The 22,973-nt window shown below is 39.9% G+C and overlaps 1 protein-coding gene across 6 annotated transcripts in view; it reads right to left on the reverse strand.

Moving 5' to 3' along the window:
• The window catches only part of LOC148852744 (MAC/Perforin domain-containing protein), a 57,266-nt gene that overhangs the window by 24,405 nt on the left and 9,888 nt on the right, over window positions 1-22,973 (reverse strand). For all 6 annotated transcript variants that reach the window (XM_088945979.1, XM_088945975.1, XM_088945978.1 and 3 more), the window contains one exon: window positions 9,749-9,950. In XM_088945979.1, the coding sequence (XP_088802105.1) occupies window positions 9,749-9,950 (202 nt within the window). The remainder of the gene's footprint in view (window positions 1-9,748; window positions 9,951-22,973) is intronic.

Genomic DNA, 22,973 nt, shown 5'->3' on the forward strand with positions numbered 1-22,973 from the left:
GAGGCAACAGCGCGCACACGACCGGCACCGCGCGGCAGCGGCACCATGACTCGCGCGCATGCACTACGTGACAACGGCATCATACGCACTGCGCGCACGCACCGCGCGACAGCAGCATTGTGCGCAGCAACACGCGCCGCGCGGCGGCAGCACCATGAGCCGCGCGCACGCACACCAGCAGCAGTAGTAGCAAAACGGGGCTCACACGATAGCTCATAGGGTGGGCCCACCCTTATCTGGACACGTCAAGAGAACGCACTTTATCCCTTATCCCCTATTCTTAGAAGGAATTGTAGTACCATTAAAAGTAAGTAGTCTAATTAGAAGTAGGAGTTTGAGTCCGTTTAGGACTAACCTAGCCGAATCCAACAAGGAACCCTCCTCTTGTAATCTCCTATTTAAGGAGACGCCATTATTGAATGAGGATATCGAATATTCAGTCAAGATAGAGAGTAAAGGAGAGTTCGGTGATCTCTTGGACAAATCACCCACGAGATAGTCAAAATAGGGCCTGTACACAAGGCCAAGAGCAAGGAAAGATCTGAGGTTCCTGCGGTGGAGCGACCTGTGACGCGATCCTACGCTCGGGCCCATAACAAACCCATTCTGGCACAGCTTAAACTTTTCATGAACAGATCAGCTAGCTGATCTACTGATCTCACATATAGTGTGACAACATCACCACTTGTCACCTTTTACCTTACAATGTGTGTAGTAGTATAATCATCACAGAAGAGCTTAATTGGCTTACTAATAGAAATGTCTATCTATTGGAGGAGATGCTTTAATGAAATCAATTCACAAGTGGTGTGTGTCACGGCCCTGTACTCAACTTAAGCACTACCAATCTCCATCTGAATACCCTTCAAGGGAAAATTCTTCCCCTTTCTTATATAATAAACCATGGCCTGGAGCATCCTTCAAGTACCTCAACACTCTACCAACTCCTTCCCAATGAGTAGTTGTAGGATTTTGCATAAACTAGCTCAACACACCTAACTGAAGGAGATATCTTGACGGGTGGTAGCAAGGCAGATTAGCTTTCCAACTAGCCTCCTATACCTCCAAGGGTTATTCAATAGCTCCCCTAACCATTGGTCCTCTTTACATTGTGATCCATAGGTGTCTGAATTGGCTTAGCACTTAATAGCCTACTTTCATCTGACAGATCCAAAACATACTTCCTCTGTGACAAAGAACTTCCTGACTTAGAACGGGAAACTTAGGCCATGTTTAGACTTTAGTGGTACTTTTGAAAGTGCTTTTCATATTTTCAAAAGTATGAAAGTATGAAAAAGTACCAGAAAGCATTTGTTTGGGGTTTTTTTTTACTTCTAAAAAACATGAAATAAAAGAACAAAAAACACGAAAAGCATGATGTCAGATTTTGATACTTCGTGCTTTTTGGCCCTCTGACATACTTTATACTTTCTAAAACGTGTGCATCAACCACACCCATGATACTATACACCCCACCATGTGAAAGCATATATGAATGCCACATGGACGTATAGATACATTAATGTATTCAGTGACACTTGGCACGTAACATGGCATACAGTATCGTCGACTTACCTTTAGGTGCCACGTGGCACTCATCTATGTTGTCACATGGCATCCACATGTCAATGATCCACCTTTCAAATGCCACATGGCATTTGCATATGCTTCCAAGTGGCATATATGGATGCCACATGTCATCTGAACATAGTTACTGACAAGCATTAATCTATGCTACCACGAGCATGTAATGTCATTGATTTCCTTTCAAATGCCATGTGACATCCATACATACCACCACATAAATGGCATCCACATATTATTGACTTACATTCAATCGCCACATGGCATCCATAAATGATGAAACATGACATGCATACATTTAAAACATTTTGTTGTATCCAAACACCATCATTTACTTTTACTTTGAAAAAACATGTTTTTGAAGTGAAAATACAAAACCAAAAGTATACCACATACTTTGTATTTAGTGCTATTGAAAGTATAAAGCATAAAGTACCACCACAAAGGCCTTAAATTCCCAAGAAATACTAAAGATCCTTGATTTGAAAATGTTGCTACAAGAAATGCTTTAGTTCAATAACCCTTGTGCATCCCAACATATGAGAACTATATCATCAACATGCATAGCCAAGACAATCTTCCAAGACAAGGTGTTCCAACTAAACACAAAATGGTCAGCACTACACTCCTTTAGGCCAACTTCCCGCACCACACCACTAAATCGGCCAAACCAAGCTCGTAAAGATTACTACATCCCATAGATAGCCTTCCACAATTTACACACCTTTCTTACCTCCTCGTAAACAACATACCAAGAGGTTGCTCCATGTACACCTTCAGTAGATCATCATTGAGGAAGGCATTCATAACATCAAGCTAAAAAGGAGGCTAGTCGAAATGAGGAACTAAAGACTCATAACTCTTTTATCTTCTCTAGGAACAAAATGAACTCCGTAATGTTTACTAAGCTCACATGACTCACATTCTAATTGAGAGATTGACTCTAAACTAGGAACCAATTTTTCCAAACATGAATGGAGGGATGACCCAAACAACAATGTCATTGATGAGGAGTGAAAGACGAGTGAAGACCTCTTTGTGGACCATTGTCATCTAGGTAGTACAGTCCTCCAACTTCACAACCTCCACCAATCATCTTCCACATCGTAAGGTCCTAGAAAACAAAATGGAGAAATGGAGAATGCTCAGTGTCCCTATTCCTCCCCTAGATCCCAAAGAAAGTTTCTCTTTAGTTTTTCCAATATGCGAGCCACCTTTATTGGGATCTTGAAAACCAACAAAAATAAATAGGCAGGTTAGCTAAAGTAAACCTAATCATGGTTATTCTTCCTCCAAGAGTTAAGTATATTTTCTTCCAAGAGCCAAGTTTCTTTTCAAATCTCTCCACAACTGGAGTCCAAAAACTACCTCTTCCTAGATTGTCTCCCAACAACAAACCTAAGTAGTTTAGAGGCCAATTAGACACTGAGAATTCTAAAATGTCTGCAACTTCAAAAATTTCCCCTTCCTCCATATTGACTCCCACTATACAACTCTCAAAACTCACTTTTATGTTTGACATTTGTCTGCAACTTCAAAAATCCCCCCCTTCACAGGAAAGTATCATGTCATCTACAAACTACAAATAACCCCTTACAAAGCTTCTAGAATGTGCTCTAGATATCAAATTCCCCAAAACTTCTGCACCAAGGTAAGCAAGAAAGGAGATAGGTGATCACCTTGTCTTATTCCCCTCAATGTCAACAAGAAATCCACCACTGTCCCATTTAACAATGTAAAGTGATGTAAAGTCCTAACACACCCTAACACCTAATTGCACAATCCATCTCCAAAACCAAAGCTACTCATCACCTCCAGCAAGAATGACCAATCTATCATATCTTAAGCCTTCTTCTAGATCAAATTTGCACACCACTCCCTTTTTCCCTGATTTCTAAAAATCCTCCACACTCTCATTTGCTATTAGGATCTGATCTGCTATTTACCTTACCCTCACAAAAGTTCCTTGGTTATGAGCGATAAGGTTGGGGAGCACTTCTCTAATCCTAAGCAGCAACACCTTTGCAATAATCTTGTATAAAGTATTCGCCAAGCTAATTGGTCTATAGTCCCTCGGATGGGTAGCTTTTCTATTCATAGAAAACGATGCTTCCTTTACCTCTTCTAGCTTGAAATTTCTCTTTAACTCCTCTCTAGCCTCCTCTCTCGACCACTCCATCCCCTCTAACCATAGTCTATCATTTAAGGATCTTCAAGATATAGATTTGAAGTGATTCACAAAGGCGTTGGCAATCTCACTCTATTGGTAAGTGATTGAGCCATCAACTTCTAATCTCGAGAAGAAATTCTTCCTCCTACCATGTATCAAAGCATGAAAGAATTTAATGTTCCCGTATCCCTCCTTCACCCATTTGCATCTAGATTTTTGCCTCCATCTAATCTCCTCCTTGAGCAAAACATCCTCCAATTGATTTCCCATTCTCCTTTGCTCCTCAGCCTCTTCTACTATAGGCCCCTTCCCTTGAAATACAATTCCTCAAACTGTTCAATCAAATTTTGTTTGTTTCTTCTAGCCTACCAAACTCCAATATGTTCCACTCCTTAATTCTATCCTTCAAATATTGAAGTTTCTTATGAAATCGCATCCCTTCCCACACCATTTTTGGATTACGCTTTGTCCACCACTCTCTAACTTTCTAAATGAAACTTGGATGGTGTATAACCACATGTTTTCAAACCAGAAAGTAGCAGCCCTAGTGTTTCAAAAGCGCAAGGCACAAAAAAAGTACAAGGGCCAATTTGCTCCTGAGGCGCGAGGTGCACACCTTTTTAAAGCAAGGTGCAAAAATACAAAAAAAAAATCAAAAAAAAATGCCAAAAAATTTTTTAAAATGCATAATATTTCAAAAAATATTAATCATTATATTAATAAAAAATATAAACTTAATACAAATGTTTTAAAAAACCTACTATCTAAAATTAAAGTACATAAACATAACAAGGAAAGAGTATTCAAATGAAAATTTAAAAATAAAAGCAAACATATAAAGAATTTTCAAGCATGTAAAACCCACAATCTCTTTTTTTCCTCAATTGCATTACTTCAAGTAGCTAATGTGATGTAAACACATATTGCATTCTTGATTCAATGAGCTGCCTTTGTAACATGCCCCTCGAGGCAAGCTTGAATAAGTCCATGTTAGGGTCTTAAATTCTTATTTCTCACATTAAAAAAATAATGATTTTATAACTTTAATTGCCTTTAAGAAGATATTTTATTGGAATGAATGAATGAACAACGTTAGGCTTAAAAAAAAAAAAGCAAAAAGCACATACTTTTAAAAAGGCGCATGCCTGGGCTGAGGTGCAAGGCACACTAGGCATGCACCTTTTGAAAGGGGTGTGCCAAGGACCTGGGCAAGGTACATACCCTAAAATGGGCTTCACCTGTGTGCCTAGGCATGCCTTTTAAATCATTGAGCAGCCCCAGTATTTCCCAACTCTTCCTTATAAATCAGTATAGGCCATTGGTCTGATGTTAACCTTGGGAGAGCTCTAGAATTCAAATTTCCAAAATGCTCCACCTAATCTGTTGAGAAAATAAACCTGTCCAGCATAGAACTGATTGGCTTCAATTGGAGATTGGACCAAGTGAAGTTGCTATGCAACAAAGGGATCTCTTTGAGCTCAATAGCATCCACAAATTAGTTAAATTTCCCCATACTAGTGGCCATTCTCTTTCTAGGATTGTTGGTTTCTTCTAAGAATATAATTACATAGAAGTTGCCTCCTAGACACCATGGTCCATCCTACAAACCCCTAAATTTCAAATATACTGAAAACTTGCCTATCAACTCCTCTAAACCAACTAGCACATCACTCTTCCACAAGGTCACTTTGCGCCCAACAGTTCCCCAAGACGGTGCAGCTGCCCACTTGATCCCCCTAGCTTTCCACACACTTCTTGCCCACCTATCACCAAAATATGCTCTTCGGACTCCTAAATCACTACACAGCCAGATTAAATTTCTTAATCACTTCTTTGATTACTGCTCTCTTTCTAGCACTAGCCCATATTTAGTCTCTTTCCTCCTTTCCCCTTATATACCAAATTTCTTGTCTCTTTCAACATCCCTCTTTAATCTCTCAACTTCTTTTTCCTTGCCTTGAACTCATCTCTCTTTTTTAATAAAACCTTAAGGTTATTTGGGTCCTTTAGTTTCCACCCAAGTTTTGCCACAAAGTCCTCATTATTCATTTCCCCTTTGTTCACCTTGCTGATATTCCCCTTTTGCCCCCCTCCACATTCCTTTCTTCTCTCTTCTCGATATTTTCTGCACTTGGCCCTTCTATTGTTTCCTTTTTTTTTTTTTATCAGCAAAAAACTTTCATTAATAACAGAGAAATTAAGTTACAATAGATAAAGATTGCAGAGGAATACACTGCAAACTCCAGCAATTAGCTACATTTCTGCCCAGTACAATGAAGATCTATTTGCCCCTTGTTTTGCTAGGGTATCCGCCATCCCATTTGCATCCCGTTTGACCCAACCAAACTGAGAGTTGAACTTCCTTGCAAGTGTGTCAATTTCTCTGAAGATAAATTTGAGCTTCCAAGGTACTGGTGTGATGTTTTTGGCCCAAGAGATGACCAATAGTGAGTCTCCTTCTATTTCTAAGTCTGTTGTTCCTATCTGCTGCTCAGCCATCTTTAGACCTTGAATTGGGCTAGAGATTCAGCCTGTATTGAGTCACCAAAACCTACTGGTCCTGAGTAAAGTACCACCACCACACCCAAATGATTTCTAAACACACCCTCAATGCCTGCCCTTCCTGGGTTGCCAAGAGAACTCCCATCAAAGTTCAGTTTTAGTTTGTTCAGTGCTGGTGGCTTCCATTCCATGCTTAAACCCATTCCATAGGCTCTCAAGAATTTCCGAAATTCTTTTTCCTTTTTGCTTCCTCCTCTAATGCCTTTCTTCTTTTTTTGATCATCCCTTTCTCCAATGTCCCTTATTTCTCCTTCTTTTCTAACACAGGTTGTGTTCTTTGGCCTGGGAAGCGAATCTAGCACTACAGACACAGAACATTCATTAGTACCACAAAATGAATGAACACAATTATCGGGGTTAAGCTGAAGAGGGAGAAAATTAGGACTGATGCAATTGGTTGTTCATCCTTGTTTAGGAGGTTCAAAATCAACTATCTCTTTCACTTGGCTTCCATGAGAATGTGAACCCACCACTTGTGCAACACAAGGATTCCTTCGACCTTCTGCTTATCTCTCAATGAAGCAGTCCTGCCTAGCCTCTGATAAGCCTTGGTTACTTCTTTACACACACCTTGTCTAGATCCACTTCTCTGTTGCTCTGGACCACTGGGCCATTTAGTTTTCCTTCTCCCAAATCTTCCTGAAATAGCAGCTCCAGATTTAGGGTTCCTATAATCTCTTCGTTAGGCAAGACTTCATCCTCTACACTTGCTAGGCTGGTCAAGTCATCTGAGTCATCCTCTTCAATATCCTCCTCCACACTACATGCCACCCATCCTTCGTCCACTTCCTCCCTCTCCTCAAACCAAGTTCTCAAGTATCTTGGATTTGGAGATTCCAAAGAGGAGTGAACAGCACTAACGATATCTGAATCTGGTCAAGGAGACCACTGCAAGGGGCCTCCAGGAACTTGGTCTGCCAACCTTCAATGTTGTGGCACCTCTAAAGACTGGACCCTTCAAAGTAGAAGAAGATAGACAATTGGTATCATCTATAAGCAGCTGCCCCTTAACCCGATCCACATGATTACTTAAGGTGTCATGTGGGTAGACAACCTTCAAGCCCAGCCCACTTGCTAAACCGCCCTACCTCCAGATAGGTCAGAGATAGTGGCTTGAAAGGTTTTAAAGGTTGGGCCACACTCTCTCCTAGCCATGTCTGCAAAAGATAAATGTCTTGCCACCTTTCCCTTTAAATCAAAACAATTTAAATAACTTTCTTTTGATGAATTACTTGTCTTTTGGTTAGCCTCAAGCAACTGTCTAGTTTCCTGTTTCATCTTCCCTTTGATTCCCTTTCTTTCTTACCAACACTCATGTGCCATGTGGACACAAACTCAACACATCAGAGTCGTCTTCAACCTTGGTTCTTCCTCCCCAGAGCAAGGCTTCCACTTCCAGAATCAGCCAGACACGATTCCATACACCATTGGAGAGAACTTCAACAGATCAAGGCAAAAGCTTTGATTTCACTCTTGCCAAGCTAATCTCTATGGCATGGAGATCTTGAAGTTTAACTTCTTCCAAGACTCCTCTCACAGAACTCACTATTTTTTTGATGATCATCTTACTCCATAAGTGGAACGGAAGACCTAACATCATAACCAATAAGCTTTTCATAATGCCTTCCACCTCGTTGCACAGCAGAGTCCATTCCTGAACCTGGATCAAGCCCTCTTCTGAATCAAGCATAGTAGAACTCTTTTTTCCACCACTAACGTCGAAGATTGCCTTCCTGTCTATAAACAGTAATAAAGCTGCCTCATTTTCAGGTTCCAACTCTTGTGCCACCACATCCAAAATTTTCCCCTAGCCTTTTACTTTATCTTAGTTGTTACTACCAATCTTCGTTACCATTTACCTCTCCCCGGCGTTGCAGTCCTGTGGAACTCACAACCACTACTTCATGAACAAAGGAGCTTTGTTTTCCACTTCCCCTTGTGTGATGGATTTAACTTCTTCCCTCTGGCTAAGAAGATTCTGCACAACAAGATCTTCATTGGAGGAAGCTTCTTTCGTCCTTGTAATCTTGTCAACAAAAAGAAGGAAGTGTTGAAGCTTGTTCGAGAACACTTTCCACCCTTGTTTTTCCTCTCCTTCCAGCACGCAAATCATCTATTTCCTATTGTTACCAAAGTTTTCTGTAACAGTGATAAACCAGGCTTTCCCATTCCTTCTCAGCTCAGCTTCAAGTCGTTACCCACTCATCTAGGGGAGTTGAGTACACAAAAACAAAACCCTTCAACCAGAGCATAGCTTCTGTAGGCAAGAAGATTGTCGCTCTGCTGTCTTCTCTGATTTTCAAAGCAGCCTTACCTCCTGTTCTTCCAAGTTCAAACAATATTTCCTTTGCTTCGACAGCAATTTCAGACCTCCATCTTCTTGATGTATGGAAAGTTCCATCACGTCGAATTGCCTCCACTGTCGAATCCCCTTATCTTTGGAATAAGCCTGTATTTGCTGGAAAATTTTGAACTGCTGGACTATTATGCATCGACCATTTTGTTCATCTAAAAGAAGTGTTTCTGCCCCAACTTTTGGAAGCCCTCAAAGCACTGGGATTGGCCAAGGAAACTTCTGTTTTCATTATTCTTTGCGGGACAGCAAGCTGTCTACTTGTTTTGCAATCCTAATTCTTCATCCTTGATCACCCTAAGCTCTTCTTTCACTGCTACAAAGCCCACTACCAGATCTTAAATTAGTAGGACCCCTACCCCATCCTACATCATGTCTTATCTATATACCAGGAACCAATCATGCACAATCACAAATTCTCAAAGCAACTAGAATGAATACAACAGATCAAAGACTATATTATACCATTTTAAATTAGGGCTGAAATGGTTTATTCAGTTAAAAATCAAACTGAATAAATCAAATTAAAAAACAAAAAAAAAACAAAAACTAAACCAAAACCGAATTATAGAAAAACTGAAATAACCAAAACCGGAATTTTTTGTTCGGTTTTCGGTTATTTGGTTACATAATATACACTGTATTATATATTATAACATACAATATGTGTGTGTGCGTGTGTGTATATATATATTATAACATACAATATATATACTATTATATACTATATATTATAACATACAATAACCAAATTTTCAGTTAGTTAATGAATATAATTCTGTTAATGATCAAAAATAGTAATCTTTACCAAGAAATCATGTAGTATATGATATTGTAACATCTAGAAGAGATCTGAGAGAGCAATGTTCTATCTGTGGGCTTTCCTTTCTGACAAGTATGATACCTGAAACTTCAACTTATTTTGCCAGTGACAATTTTGTCCTTGAATTAACTATAACACTTCAGTGACTTAATAATTGCTTAAATTCATCTAGCTAGAAGCACAATAACTACTATGTTCTTTTTAATTTCAGAAAGATGTAGAACTAAAGGACGCCAGAAATGGAGATAGCACAAACCTTCTCGTTCTCATAAGCTTCTTCAGGGTTCATCTCATACTGCCCATTCATGTCTAGAAATCTTTTATCTGCCATCTCTTTTAACCTTTTTTGTACTTCAGCAGATTGAAGATTTGATGAATGCTGTTGCTTCAAATATATTACATCCTTTCCCCCCATCTTTACACCAACAATAACATGGGTACCAAACCTTCCAATAAACCTGAAACCAAACAAAACAATAATAACTCAAGAGCTTCCTAGGATCTTCAAGTTAAGAAGAACATTAGCAGATCAATTATCATAATTCATAGGAAACTGGAACTTAATATGTAATTTATCATAAAATTGGTACAACCTGCACGGTTGATTAAAAATATATAGAATACATAATTCAAATAATAGCAAATATAGATGGCAATTTTGGACTAGCAGATTGGTTTCAAAGATTATAGTTATTTAGAAATGAATAGAGATATTAAAATAAGTATTGGGTTCAAATAAAATATATCAAACACTTATGTTAGCATTAATCAACAATTCCCTTCATTTCTGGATGCATGTTTTACTTTCTTCTCAAAATTAATAAAATTGGACTAACATATGTATCAAATACAAATCAAGGAAAAAAAGGAGGAAACTTGAATATGAACTTTCTATTTATGGAATAGGTTATCTACATAGGACTAGTTGATACCAAAATAGCAAAGTTTTCAGCTTGCAACATAGGTACCATTAAAGGAGGGAAAGAAAAACTGAAAAAGATCATAAAAGACTTTTATGGTTGTAAACACTTTGATGTATTCCAACATCTTGAACAGCTGTATGGGCAATTCTGTAATTTTAGATTTTCTAAATTTAGTGCCCATTTGAGAGGGCCTTGACGTAGCGGCTTCTGGCTTTACAATGTGTGTCCCACCTGGACAACCCATAAGCTACTTTTGTGAAAACCCTAGAAAGCCCCAAATGACCATCTTTTAGTTTTAGCCAATAATATGGTTTTCTGTTGAAGATTCTTCAAGTCACTTCACTTTTCAAAGCAGCTCCATCCATGCTTCAGCACTCCCAATGTGCATCACCTATGTTTCAGTTGATTGAAGTTTTGCAAGTAGATCCACACACTTTTGAATTTCTCAGTCAAATAGAGATCTCCTGAATTTTAGGTACCACACAGCTCTACCTTGATTTATCTCAAAATTTTCCACAACAGAGCTATTTTTCATACCCAACCTATATAGCTGAGGACAAAGATCACACAGTTTTCCAATACCTAACCAGTCACCTTCCTAAAATTTGATTGTTGAACCATCTCCAACCTTAAAAGACAGTAAGATGAGAAAATCCGAGTAGAAACACATAATTCCCTTCCGAACACTTGCTCCATGTGAGGTCTTCACTCCTCCAAAATCCCGCCCATGACCAATCACCACCATATTTACAAGCCACCACCCTCCTCCAAAGAACCTTCCTCTCCAAAACAAATCTCCACAACCACTTTCCCAGGAAACCTTTATTGAAATGCTTCAATATTCTTATTCCCAGACCTCCATGGCTCCATCTTTCTTTTCCTTGCAGACCCTATCCCACTTTACTAAGTGAAATTTCTTTTCGATTCCTTTGACTCCTCATAAGAACTCCTTTTGCATTTTTTTTTCAATTGAGTTTATTACAGAAGCCATAGTGAAAGGTAATATACCGGTAGATTAGACAACACACTCTTTATAAGAGTTATCCTTCCACCAAGTGAAAGATACCTCCCCTTCCAACCTACCAATCTTATTAATATGTGAGTTGTCTAACAAAGACTGTAATCAGTCTTACTTTAGGTCTGCAAGAAGAAGAAGAAGAAGAGAATGAGAAGAAGAGAGAAAACAAAAGAGAGAAGAATTAGAAAAGAGTGTGGGTCAATGATAGAGTGGCGCCCCACTCAGCTATTTATATTAACAAATTACATAGCAAAGTTTCACTATTGCCCCTACTGCTTACATAAACAAACAGAAACTAAAATAACTGAATAACTAACACAACTAACATACTAACATCAACAAAAATAACATAAAGCAAGCATGCCCAATGGGGACCACAAATAATCATAGTATTGCTCTACATCTTTACACTTCCCCTCCAGTTGAGAGTAGATATTAATCATTCCCAACTTGCGTAAATTTGTTTCCAACTTAGTCTTTGTAACTAAAAAGCAACTCCCGTAAATTTGCAAGCTACATCGGAGGCAATATATGGAAGATACACTTCTTGAGAAGCTCTCTCTCTGATAAAGTGTTGATCCACTTGAATATGCTTAGTTCTGTCGATGTTGAGGTCCTGCCCCAACATAAGCTTCTCTTCGAGGGAGAAGCTACCTCCTAAATTGAAGATGGTGAAAGAACAGAGGGCGAGTGGAAAGTGGATTATGGTAGTTCTAGTTAATACACCAAAGGACCAATGCGCTGCACCACTTTAAAAGGTCCATAATATTTTGGGAGCCAACTTATTGTAAGGCCTTGTAGCTACCGAGGACTGCCTTGTAATCTGGGGTAAACCAGATCACCAACCTGAAACTCCAAGGGCCTATGTTTTCTGTCATAGTGTTTTTTCATCTATTCTTGAGCATGTTTCAAGTGGACCTTGAGGTCCCTTAGGACTTCATCCCATTGAGTGAGGCACTCATCTACTGCTGCATTGGCCGAGGACCCTTTGTCATATGGCAGGATAGCTGGAGGTTCTCTACCATAGAGAACCTTGAATGGTGTGGTACCAGCTGATACATGAAAAGAGGAGTTGTACCAGAATTCAGCCCACGGTAGCCATTGAGTCCATTGGCGTTCAATCAATCAGTTGACAACTTCAGTTTGGCCATCAGTTTGTGGATGGTAACTGATTGATGTGTTGTGTTTGCTTCCTTGCAGCTTGAAGTATTCCTTCCAAAAGCTGCTGAGGAAGGCTGGGTCCCTGTCAGATAAAATGTCCCTGGGTGTGCCATGTAATCTTGTAATTTCTCAAACAAATGCTTCAGCCACCCTTCTTGTTGTGTATGGGTGGACTAGAGGGATGAAATGGCTGTATTTTGAGAGGCGGTCGACAACCACTAAGAGAATTAACTTGCCTTTACATGGTGGTAGTCCTGTAATGAAGTCTATTGAAACTTCACCCCAGACCTCATTAGGGATGTGCAAAGGTGTAACAAGCCAGCTGGGGATTGTGCCACATATTTCTGTTTGTGGAACAAAGGACATGAAGTAGCTAAGTCTCTATGGTCTTTTTCATGCCTGTCCAGAAATAATGAGCTACAATTCTCTTGTCTGTTTTAAAAAATCCTGAGTGGCCTCCCATGACAGGTTGTGGAATAGTGTTAATACTTCTGGTATACGTGCGGAATTAGCAGAAATGACTAATCTACATTTGTAGTAGAGTATAGAGGACTGAACTGAATATCCTGGAGTTAATCCCGGGTCCTGGGCCCACTTAGCTCGAATCTGGCTTAATGTAGGGTCATGCTATGCTTCTTGCTTGAGTTGTAACAGCAAGGGATAGCTGGATTGGGACACTATGAGCTGGGCCATTTCGGGCATGCACGACAAGGCATCTGCTACACGATTGTGCTTGTTGTGATAGAGACTTGTTGAAGTAAGCAATTGGCTGGCCTTCTCACATCAGTACAGCACCTATACTACACAATGATGTGTCACATTCTAGCACAAATTGCTTAGAAAAACCTAGTAGTGACAGTGTTGGTTGTGCAGATATTGCATTTTGCAATCTTTGAAATGCCAATTGTGCCTCATCTGACAATTGAAATGCATCCATACGCAGCAGCTATGTGAGTGGTGCAGCTATCCACCCGTAATAAGGGATGAATCTCTAGTAGTAGCCTGTAAGGCCCAAGAAGGCCTGCATTTCTTTAACAGACTTTGGCAGGGGCCAATTTTGGATACTTTTAACCTTGCCTAGATCAGCCATGACCTGTCCTGCCTTCACCACATGGCCCAAATATTGGACTTGTGATTATCCAAAAACACATTTGGCAACCTTTGCAAACAATTTGCATTGCCTCAAATAGTTCCAAGGTAATAGACAAGTGTTTTAAATGAAATACCCAATCAGCACTAAACACAAGAATATTGTCAAGGAAGACTAACATGAAGCAATGCAAATATGGTCGGAATACCTCATTCATGATGGCCTGGAATGTTGATGGGGCATTGGTGAGCCCAAATGGCATAACGAGGAATTCATAATGGCTGTCATGTGTGCAAAACACTGTCTTGGGCACATCCTCCAGGTGCATCCATATTTGATGATAACCCGATCTAAGGTCGAGTTTAGAGAACACCTTGGCTTCAAGGTGCTACTACTACCAATTAAGACCAAAACTCTTCGGCCTTTTATAGACAAACACTGTCTTGGGACTTTATCCTAGTGAGGGCATGCAATGATATTTCCGGTTGGTCGGGTTCACATTGTTCTACAATTCTGACTTTAGTTTGAGCCTCTTTTATCTCTTCAATCTGGAGCATGAATAACTATTGGGCTTGGCATCTGTGACCCGGCCCAAATTTTTCTTCACAGTTGTAGCAGAGACCCCAGTCTCTACGGGCTTGCATTTTGGCCCATGAGAGTTTCTTGAGAAGAACTGATGCAGGCACTACCGCAATAGATTTGGACTGTGGGCCTTCATTATGTTGGGCCAGTCTATTCTTTCCATTAGGTAGAGACCGATTGTTGACTAGTTCATCTATGCTGGCTGAGGTGAACCATGGCGTCCAATTTGAACCTAGGAAGGCCATAAGAGGGGGTTTGGGTTGAGTTTCTTGAGGCGATTTAGCCTCTCTTCCTGAATAGGCTGAAAGCTGCAAGCAACGACAAAGTTTGGAGGTCCTTCACCTCCACTTCAATTTCTTCTTTTAAGTTGCCGATGAAACAACCCAATAGAGCAGTCTCTGGCCAATGTACCCTCGTCGAAAGCTTCTCAAACTCAACCAGATAGTCTCTTACAAATCCAGTTTGCTTCAGCTTTGATAGGGTTTCATCATAGCTATCAAATTTGACTAGCCCGAACCTTATGCACAGGGCTTCCATAAAGTCAGCCCAATAAGAAACCACTGGAACCACAGTATTGCCTCTCCTTCAAGATGGAAGGAGGCTATGGAGACTCTATGAACTGTGATAGCTCGGTGTGTTGTGGTATTCAAAGAACTTTTCAGATTTGAACATCCAAGGTAATGGGGTCTTCACCTGCGTAGTTTGGAAAGTTGAGTTTCGCCATTCTCATGGATGCTCTTGAATCTCTTTTATTTCCTTCAGCTTCTCAGTTGGATTCTTCATTCTCATTCTCAAGATTTCCTATCGATGAGTTTTTCTCCAACTGTGCCATTACCGTTGCTAGTGATTGCTTGATGTCTTGCAAATGACCTATACTCCATATTTTTCAAGGCGCCACGCCAAGGCTAGGCGACTAGAGGGCGCCTTGTCGCCTAGGCGATGGATTTTTTATAGGGTAGTTCCCTAGGTACCATAACCATATTTCTTTAATAATTATTCATTATTTTCATATGAAAAGTATAAATTTCATATTAAAGTATAGAAAATCAACATATTCATGAGAAGAAAATGAAGAAGGAAAATAAAATTCAAAAAATATAGGGGCTGAACCCTTATTTGTGTTATAGGAAAAGAAAAAAATAAAAAGTAGTAGTAGTAGTAGTAGTAGTCGTAGTAGAAGAAGAAGAAGAAGAAGAAGAAGAAGAAGAAGAAGAAGAAGTAGAAGAAGAATATATGGAAGAGGAAAATGTGCAGATTAGATAAAATTTTAAGTTCCTCCTTACTTATTGGTTCAGGTTTTCAAGTCTTTGAGGGTTCAATACAGCATTTAGCAATGTTTGTGTTGACTAAACCCTAATAAATAAGAAAATAATAAAAAGGAATTAGTATATAAACGCACAAAATGATTATTTTAGTTTAATAATGTCTATTTTATAATTATAGTCTCAAAAAAGAATAAATACAAAAGTATTTTATAATAGGAAGTAGAAAACTTCTTGGTGATTAAATGAGGCGAGCCTCAAAGGACACCTTGTCACCTAGGCATCGCCTTGACAACTATGAAATCACCCATGACTTTGTGTATTTGTCTATATGAATCTCCATGCGAACTACCCTTTCATCGACAGTCCCAGATTTGGTGTTTGACATTCTGTTGTCTTCTTCATCGACAGTCCCAGATTTGGTGTTTGACATTCTGTTGTCTTCTTCAAGCCTTCAACGCTTTAATACCAATTATTGAGGTACTACCCCAACATAGGCTTCTCTTGAGGGAGAAGTTGCCTCCTAAAATGAAGATAATGAGGGAACAGAGTGAGAGTTGATGTTTTAAAAGCGCAAGGTGCGAAAAGGGCGCAAGGGCCAATTTGCGCCTAAGGCGCAAAGCATAAGGCGAGGTGTGCACCTTTTTGAAACAAGGAACAAAAATACAAAAAAAATGTCAAAAAATTAAAAAATGCCAAAAAAAATTAAAAATGCAAAAAATCAAAAAAAATATATTAAGCATTATATTAATAAAAAATTGATGAGAATAAAAATTATCATATTTTTATCCCTCAATATTCAGCCTTTTATACTTAATTAGTGCCTAATTGGACTCACTATTCTTGTATTTCGATTTAGGGCACAAAAGAATGCGTTATGGGAAAAACAAGGCTAATCGGGTAATTTTACACAGTTTCGGCACTGCGAGATAATTTCGGCATAACTCTCCCATCCGGACTCCGATTGAGAAGATTCAAGATGCATTGAAAAGATAAAGAAAAACTCTACAACTTTCATGTTGAGTATTGATAGATTCGGACTGCATCGAGGTCAAAATCCGGCCCGGATTCTAAGTAAATTCGTAGAGAAGCCCAGTTCGCAGCTGAAGCCCATTTCGCAGCTGAAGCCCAGTTCACAGAGAAGCCTTGCTGCGGCCCAATTCGTTAAGGAAGCCCAATACGAATGCAAGAATAAGAAACATCAAAGAATCCTATCAGATTCAATTTTCTGTTGTATTTTTAGAAAGATAAAAGAGATTAGGATTACCAGTTAAGAGACAGGAATAGATTAGATCTAATCTAAGCATTATCTATTAGAGAACTAACCTCCCAATGGAGAAAGAACTCCTTAGAGAAGAAGGAGACAGTTCCCTCCTAATTCTATATAAAGGGAGGCAGACTAGCACCCAGGTCCATCATCAAATCCTCCAAGAGAGCTTCAGCCTTGAGAGAGCAATCAGCAACCAAGGAGGAAGAAGCAGAGTTCACCCCCTCTCATCTGGAAGCTACGATTTCATCATGAAGTGTCTGTAAGGTTTTATTTTCTGGTTGAAGGGTTAGGAAAGATTTGATTCTATAAACATTGTGAGATCTAATAGATTTTTATTTCAGTTCATTGTTTATGGGTATTCATATGTTTTTTGCGATTAACTATGAGGATTACTTTTATTGATTAAGCAAGAAGGGCCCCTTGCTCATTCAATGAAAATAATCTGTGGCCGATTGAACCTCCAATTTCGTATATGATTGGTAGGTTCAATCATGGTGGCAACTAACAGAAATTGATTGCAAAAAAGTTTTCGATCTATGTTAAGAAAATGTATGATCTGGTTTAAACGGTCCGAACTTGTGAGATCGTGACCAGAATTGGGTCTCTCCCCTCTTAATGCTATTAATAGATTAAATCCTAAAAGCTTGTTTAGGACTATCTATTAATAAGAGAAGCAATCAAAGAGCTTGTTTTGGTTATCGAATAATACGAGTAGAGGCTGGCCGTTAGAGCTTGTTAATGGCTATAACCAATTCATTCGTAAACATATGAATCTATCTTTGCATCGAGGATCAATGATAAGAATCAAAGTTGAACTTGTCCCTTCAACCGGAAGCTATCTTCCATCGATTTAATCTTTTGTTTTCTGTTATTTTCTTGTTTTCCTTAGCTTTACAACCCCCTTACTTCGTTTACTTGGAAATAAATCCACCCAATCCCTGTGGAGACGACCTTGCTCATCACTATCTACAAATTGTTTAATTGGAGCAAGACTATTTATATTTGGTTGGATTCAACACCCACCAAAAATATAAACTTGAACTTTAAAATAAATGTTTTAAAAAACCTATAATCTAAAATTAAAATACATAAATGTAACATGGAAAGCATATTCAAATGAAAATTTAAAAAACCTATAATCTCTTTTTTTCTTCAATTGCATTACTTCAAGTAGCCAATGTTATGTAAAACATATTGCATTCTTGATTATACAAGTCGCCTTTGTACAATGTCCCTAGAGGCAAGCTCGAACAAGTCCATGTTAGGGTATTAAATTCTTATTTCTCACATTAAAAATATAAGGATTTATAACTTTAATTGCCTTTTAAGAAGATATTTTATTGGAATGAATGAACAACATTAGCAAAAAGCACAAAATTTAAAGACTCCCTATTTGCTAATATTGGCCATTCATTCATTCCAATAAAATATCTTATTAAAAGTCAATAAAAGTCATAAAATCAATATTTTTTATGTGAGAAATAAGAATTTAAGACCCTAACATAGACTTGTTCGGGCTTGCCTCGAGGACCGTGGTTGGGGGTCCAGGGGCAAAGCCCTCGGCCCAGCCATTAGGCTCAAAAAAGAGCAAGCGGAATTTTAAAAAGGCACACACCTGGGCTGAGGCACAAGGCGCATCAAGCGCATGCCTAGGCACATCAGGCATGCGCCTTTTGAAAGGAGTGCGCCTAGGCGCTTTGCGCTTACCCTAAAATGGGCTTAGGCGCATACCCTAAAATGTGCTTTGCCTGTGCACCTAGGCGTGCCTTTTAAATCACTGGGGAGAGTGGGAAGTGAATGAGGAATTCAATAAAACTTTTCTACTTCTACTCAAATTACAATACCCTCTTTTTATATCTCAGTAATCGCCATATGGCATTTTATTACACCTAATCTTGATTTCTTGGTTTGTTACTTGTAACCGAATCTTAATTAATTGCCAACTAATTCTTGGTCAGTTGTGTTGAGTTGTCCCTAAGGCTAAGATGGCTTTTTCTTTTTTCCTTCTAGAATAAACATTCAACTCATTGTTCTTTCTTTCTGGGTCCCTAACAGTCATGTTGCATCGGATTATGGGCAATGTTAATAGCAACCTGAATATCACAGTACAATATTAGGGGCTTCTCATAAACAATGCCCAATTCCTCAAATATGGATCTCAATCATAACACTTTAGATGGTGTAGAATACCCTGTCTGGCTTGCTACCTCCATTGAAGCCCAGCTATGGAGGGAGGGACGAAGGACGGAAGATGAAGGGATAGAACAGGCCTGGTTACGTGGGTTGCAAGGCAGTACGGTAACTACAAAAGGGGTTAAGTCATCTGCAGGGTGGGCAGAGGGATGGCAGATCCTATGTTCAGACTGTGACAAGAGGATTAAATGGAATCAGATATGAGACAGAAGTTCAAATTTCAAAAGAAACCGAGCATAGGTTGGCAAGGGCTCAGGTTTCAAACCGGTCTTGTGAGCCGGTTTATTCTGGTCCACTGAACCAAGACCAGTCACATGAAATTTTAAGTAGGCACGTGACTGGTAAAGAGATTGGGGGTTTGGGCCCTGGCCCATCTAAAAATAAAGGGCCTCTTCTTCTGACTGGGCCGGTTGTTTTAAAACAGGTGGACCCAAGTTTTAAGAAGTCATGTGCCTCTTTAAGTGGGCACGTGACTGGTAAAGAGGTAGGGGGTTTGGGCCCTGGCCCATCTGAAATTAAAGGGCCTCTTACTTTGACTGGGCCGGTTGTTTTAAAACAGGTGGACCCAATCTTTAAGAAGTCATGTGCCCCTTTAAGTGGGCACGTGACTAAAGGAAAAGGGTTGATAATAGACAAAAAAGTTTGGTCTATTATGGTCCCCATTGAGCAAGAAGCAGCCAGGAAAGAAACCCAACCGCAGTGGAGCGGCAAATCAGAACCGGGCATGGGCCCCAAGCTCTAAGAAAACAGTCAGTTCCCTAGAACAGCGCATCCCGAGGTTCAAGAAGCACCCGAAGACAGTGGAGTCAGGGTTGAGGTTACAGGCCCTTTTGAAGATTGTGCGACAGAGGAAGAAAGCAGTTTAGGATCAGATTTGGAAGGTTCCTCAAGTATCGGAAGTGTGGAACTTAAAAAAGCCAAATCACTCGGTGCTGATGAGAGCTTACACACGGAGCTGTTATTTTTGGAAAATGACGGCTTTGAAATTATAGACTCAGCCCAGAAGAAGCACTCTCAACTACCCAAGGAAATAGAGTTTACCGCAGCTATTATAGAGGAGAGGCAAGGGATACCAGTTCCTAAATATGCCCCCAGTTCACTAGAGCAGTACAGCATGATAGAGGACTAGAGGAACAGAACACATCTCGGTCACCGATCACAGAGTCATCAATCAGGGGACCACTTAAAAACAGATTCTGATGCAAGGACTAAAACAACATTGATTGAACACAATGGAAACCCACAATCACCTATTCTGGAAGGATAAACCGTGACCTTACCCCCATGTGTCATCTCTCCGGAGTCATTGCCCCCTTCCCACAACATTTCAGGTAATCTTGTCAATTCGTTTTTTGATACTGATGTAGGTTTTGTGCCTGGAACGGGTACCTATGCAGCTCAACTTGAAGCAGCAACCATGGATGGAAAGTTTTTAAGTGGGGACAGGGGGGGCAAAGAACAAGCGAAAGAGGTGAGGAAGAGGAATTAGAGAAGATCTGGTAAAAACAGGGGTTCAAAGTAGCAAAAAAGTTGGGGATGAATCAATCTTGGGAAAGATGCAGAGGGAGGAATTAGGGAGGATTTGGGGACAGATTTGTGCTTTCCTTGAAGAGTATAGGCAAAAAGAGGAATCATTGGAGGAAAATCAAGGAATTGTGGAAGGGCAGAACATAACAAAAGCAGTCTTAAGTAGATTTGGAACAATAAACAACCGAAGGAAGAAGAAAAGATCAGAGGTGGAAAGGTTGATCTTAGATAGAGAAGGAGATTTAGAATTTAGCGAAAGAGGGGAGAGAAGAAAACCCTCCAAGTAGGGGCCTGACCTCAGAAGGGGAAGTCAATTCTCTTATCTCTATGAAAATCATCAATTGGAATGTGAGAGGCCTAGGGAGTGTTAGGAAAAGAAGGCTAATTAAGGACCACCTTAGAAGAGAAAGGCCGAATATAGTGATGCTACAAGAGACCAATTTAGCTGATATTGGTAGAAGATGGGCAAAAAGCATATGGAAATCTAGAGGAACAAGTTGGGTTTCAGCACCTTCTTGGGGGACTTCGGGAGGCATTGCCACTTTTTGGAGAGAGGATACGGTAGAGGAGAGGAGCTAATAGATAATTTTTCAGGGTTGTTAAAATTCAAGATGGTAGAGGATGGACTTACTTGGGCACTACCTAATGTGTATGGACCAAGCAACTATAGAGAAATGAATGATTTTTGGGAATAACTTTATGGGATTCAAGGGATTGCCCATGGTGCTTGGGGTGGGGGGTGGGGGGGATTTCAATGTAATTCGTTTTACAAATGAATCAATAACCCCAAACAGGTCATTACAACCAACATACGGAGATTCAATGATTTCATTAATAATTGTGAGCTAAAGGAACTCTCATTGTTGCAAGCCCTCTATACTTGATCCAACTTTCAAGAGACACCAACCTACTCCAAATTAGATAGGTTCCTTTTCAATGAAAGCTGGGAAAACAAGTGGGAGGACTTGATAACAAGAGCTCTACCTAGAGTCACATCTAACCATTGCACCATTTGTTAGACAGTGTATGCCCTTAGCTCCAATCAGAATGATGTACCTTATGACATTTATTGTAAATGAATAAAGTACATATTTGATTCATGTTATTGTGGTGTGTTTCTGTACCCTTAAACTAGACACATATGAGACTCGTGTTAGTTTAGAATGTTCACAACCGTTGGATAAGTCTGGAGAGATTTATCCTGCCAAGGCTGACACTGATGTGCCGCCAAGTTGGTGGGGTGGCTTGTCTCAGCTGCCAGGGTGAGACCCAAGGTACATGCAGTGTAGGTTTACTTGAAACCCTGAACCGAACCAGAATTCTAGTATTGCCCTGGACCTTGGTGATTAGTGGGCAAAACTGGAATGTTACACCTCACCCCTAGACTCAATTATGATACTGCACTAGGTGTCGGATTGGATTGTCTTTGATATGCCAATCAGTGAGATCTTTAGAGGGGGTCAAAACCTAGGTATGTTGGGACAGTCCGAGAATTCATCTGAGTGAGTGATCATAGTGACAAGATCAGCCCCTTTGTCGGACAAAGGTAATGATCGAGGATGCACTCTCTCTGATGGAAACCAAAGCCGCCGGCAGCCGATTTCAATCATTGAAATTTGTTTTTGCAAAATAAACTTTTATAAAGATATAAATATATATTACAGTTTCAAAATGTTTGCAAAAGGTTTTAATTCCCGGGATCCATATGAGTAGAGGGTGCAACACTGCTCCTTGCAGCCGAGGGAGAGGTCCTCTCTTGTCGGGCAGTGTTTGATCACTATGGGCTGAGAGGTTAAGTGTAAGACCATTGAGGGTAATACCTGATGGGCTAATCTTGCATCTGTCCATAGTCTTTGGGTTTTTATAAAGTAGCTTGGCTCAGGGACCACTTAGTGTAAGTGTTGGGCCCATTAAGAGACCATGGTGATGGGCTCTGGGGTTCACTGCCCATAATAGTGAATTCGGCCAGGCCTTGTAACAGAGGCTAGGCTGAACCCATGTGGTTGATGTGTAGATCAATGTTCGGGTCCCACGCCATACAAAGAAACCCAACTGGGCAGCAATTTGGAAGGTTAGTGAGCACATAGACTCAATGGGCCTAAAGCCCAATTCGAATTGGTCTAATTTGATTAATTAAAGAAGGGGGCAGATATGGGATTTGGATCAGCAGATTGGATAGAGAGTTATCCCTATCCACTCAGAGAGTCCAGATCTAAATAAGGATTTGGATCAGGAAGCTACTAATGAGATTAGGAGGGCTGATCTAAAGAGAGTCCAAATTCAAATAAGGATTTGAATCAGGAAACTCCTAATGGAATTAGGAGCTTATCTCTTTAAGGCTATAAAAGGAGGAGGAGGGCGAATCTCCATTCATCTCAAAAACAAATCAGATCTCAGATCATAGAATGAGAGAAGATAGCTACAGTAAGACTGCGCCATCTTCTGCTCTTGCGCC

This window comes from Nelumbo lutea, chromosome 5 (assembly GCF_056320005.1).
Source record: "Nelumbo lutea isolate HS-2025 chromosome 5, American lotus-T2T, whole genome shotgun sequence".
Lineage (NCBI taxonomy): Eukaryota > Viridiplantae > Streptophyta > Magnoliopsida > Proteales > Nelumbonaceae > Nelumbo > Nelumbo lutea.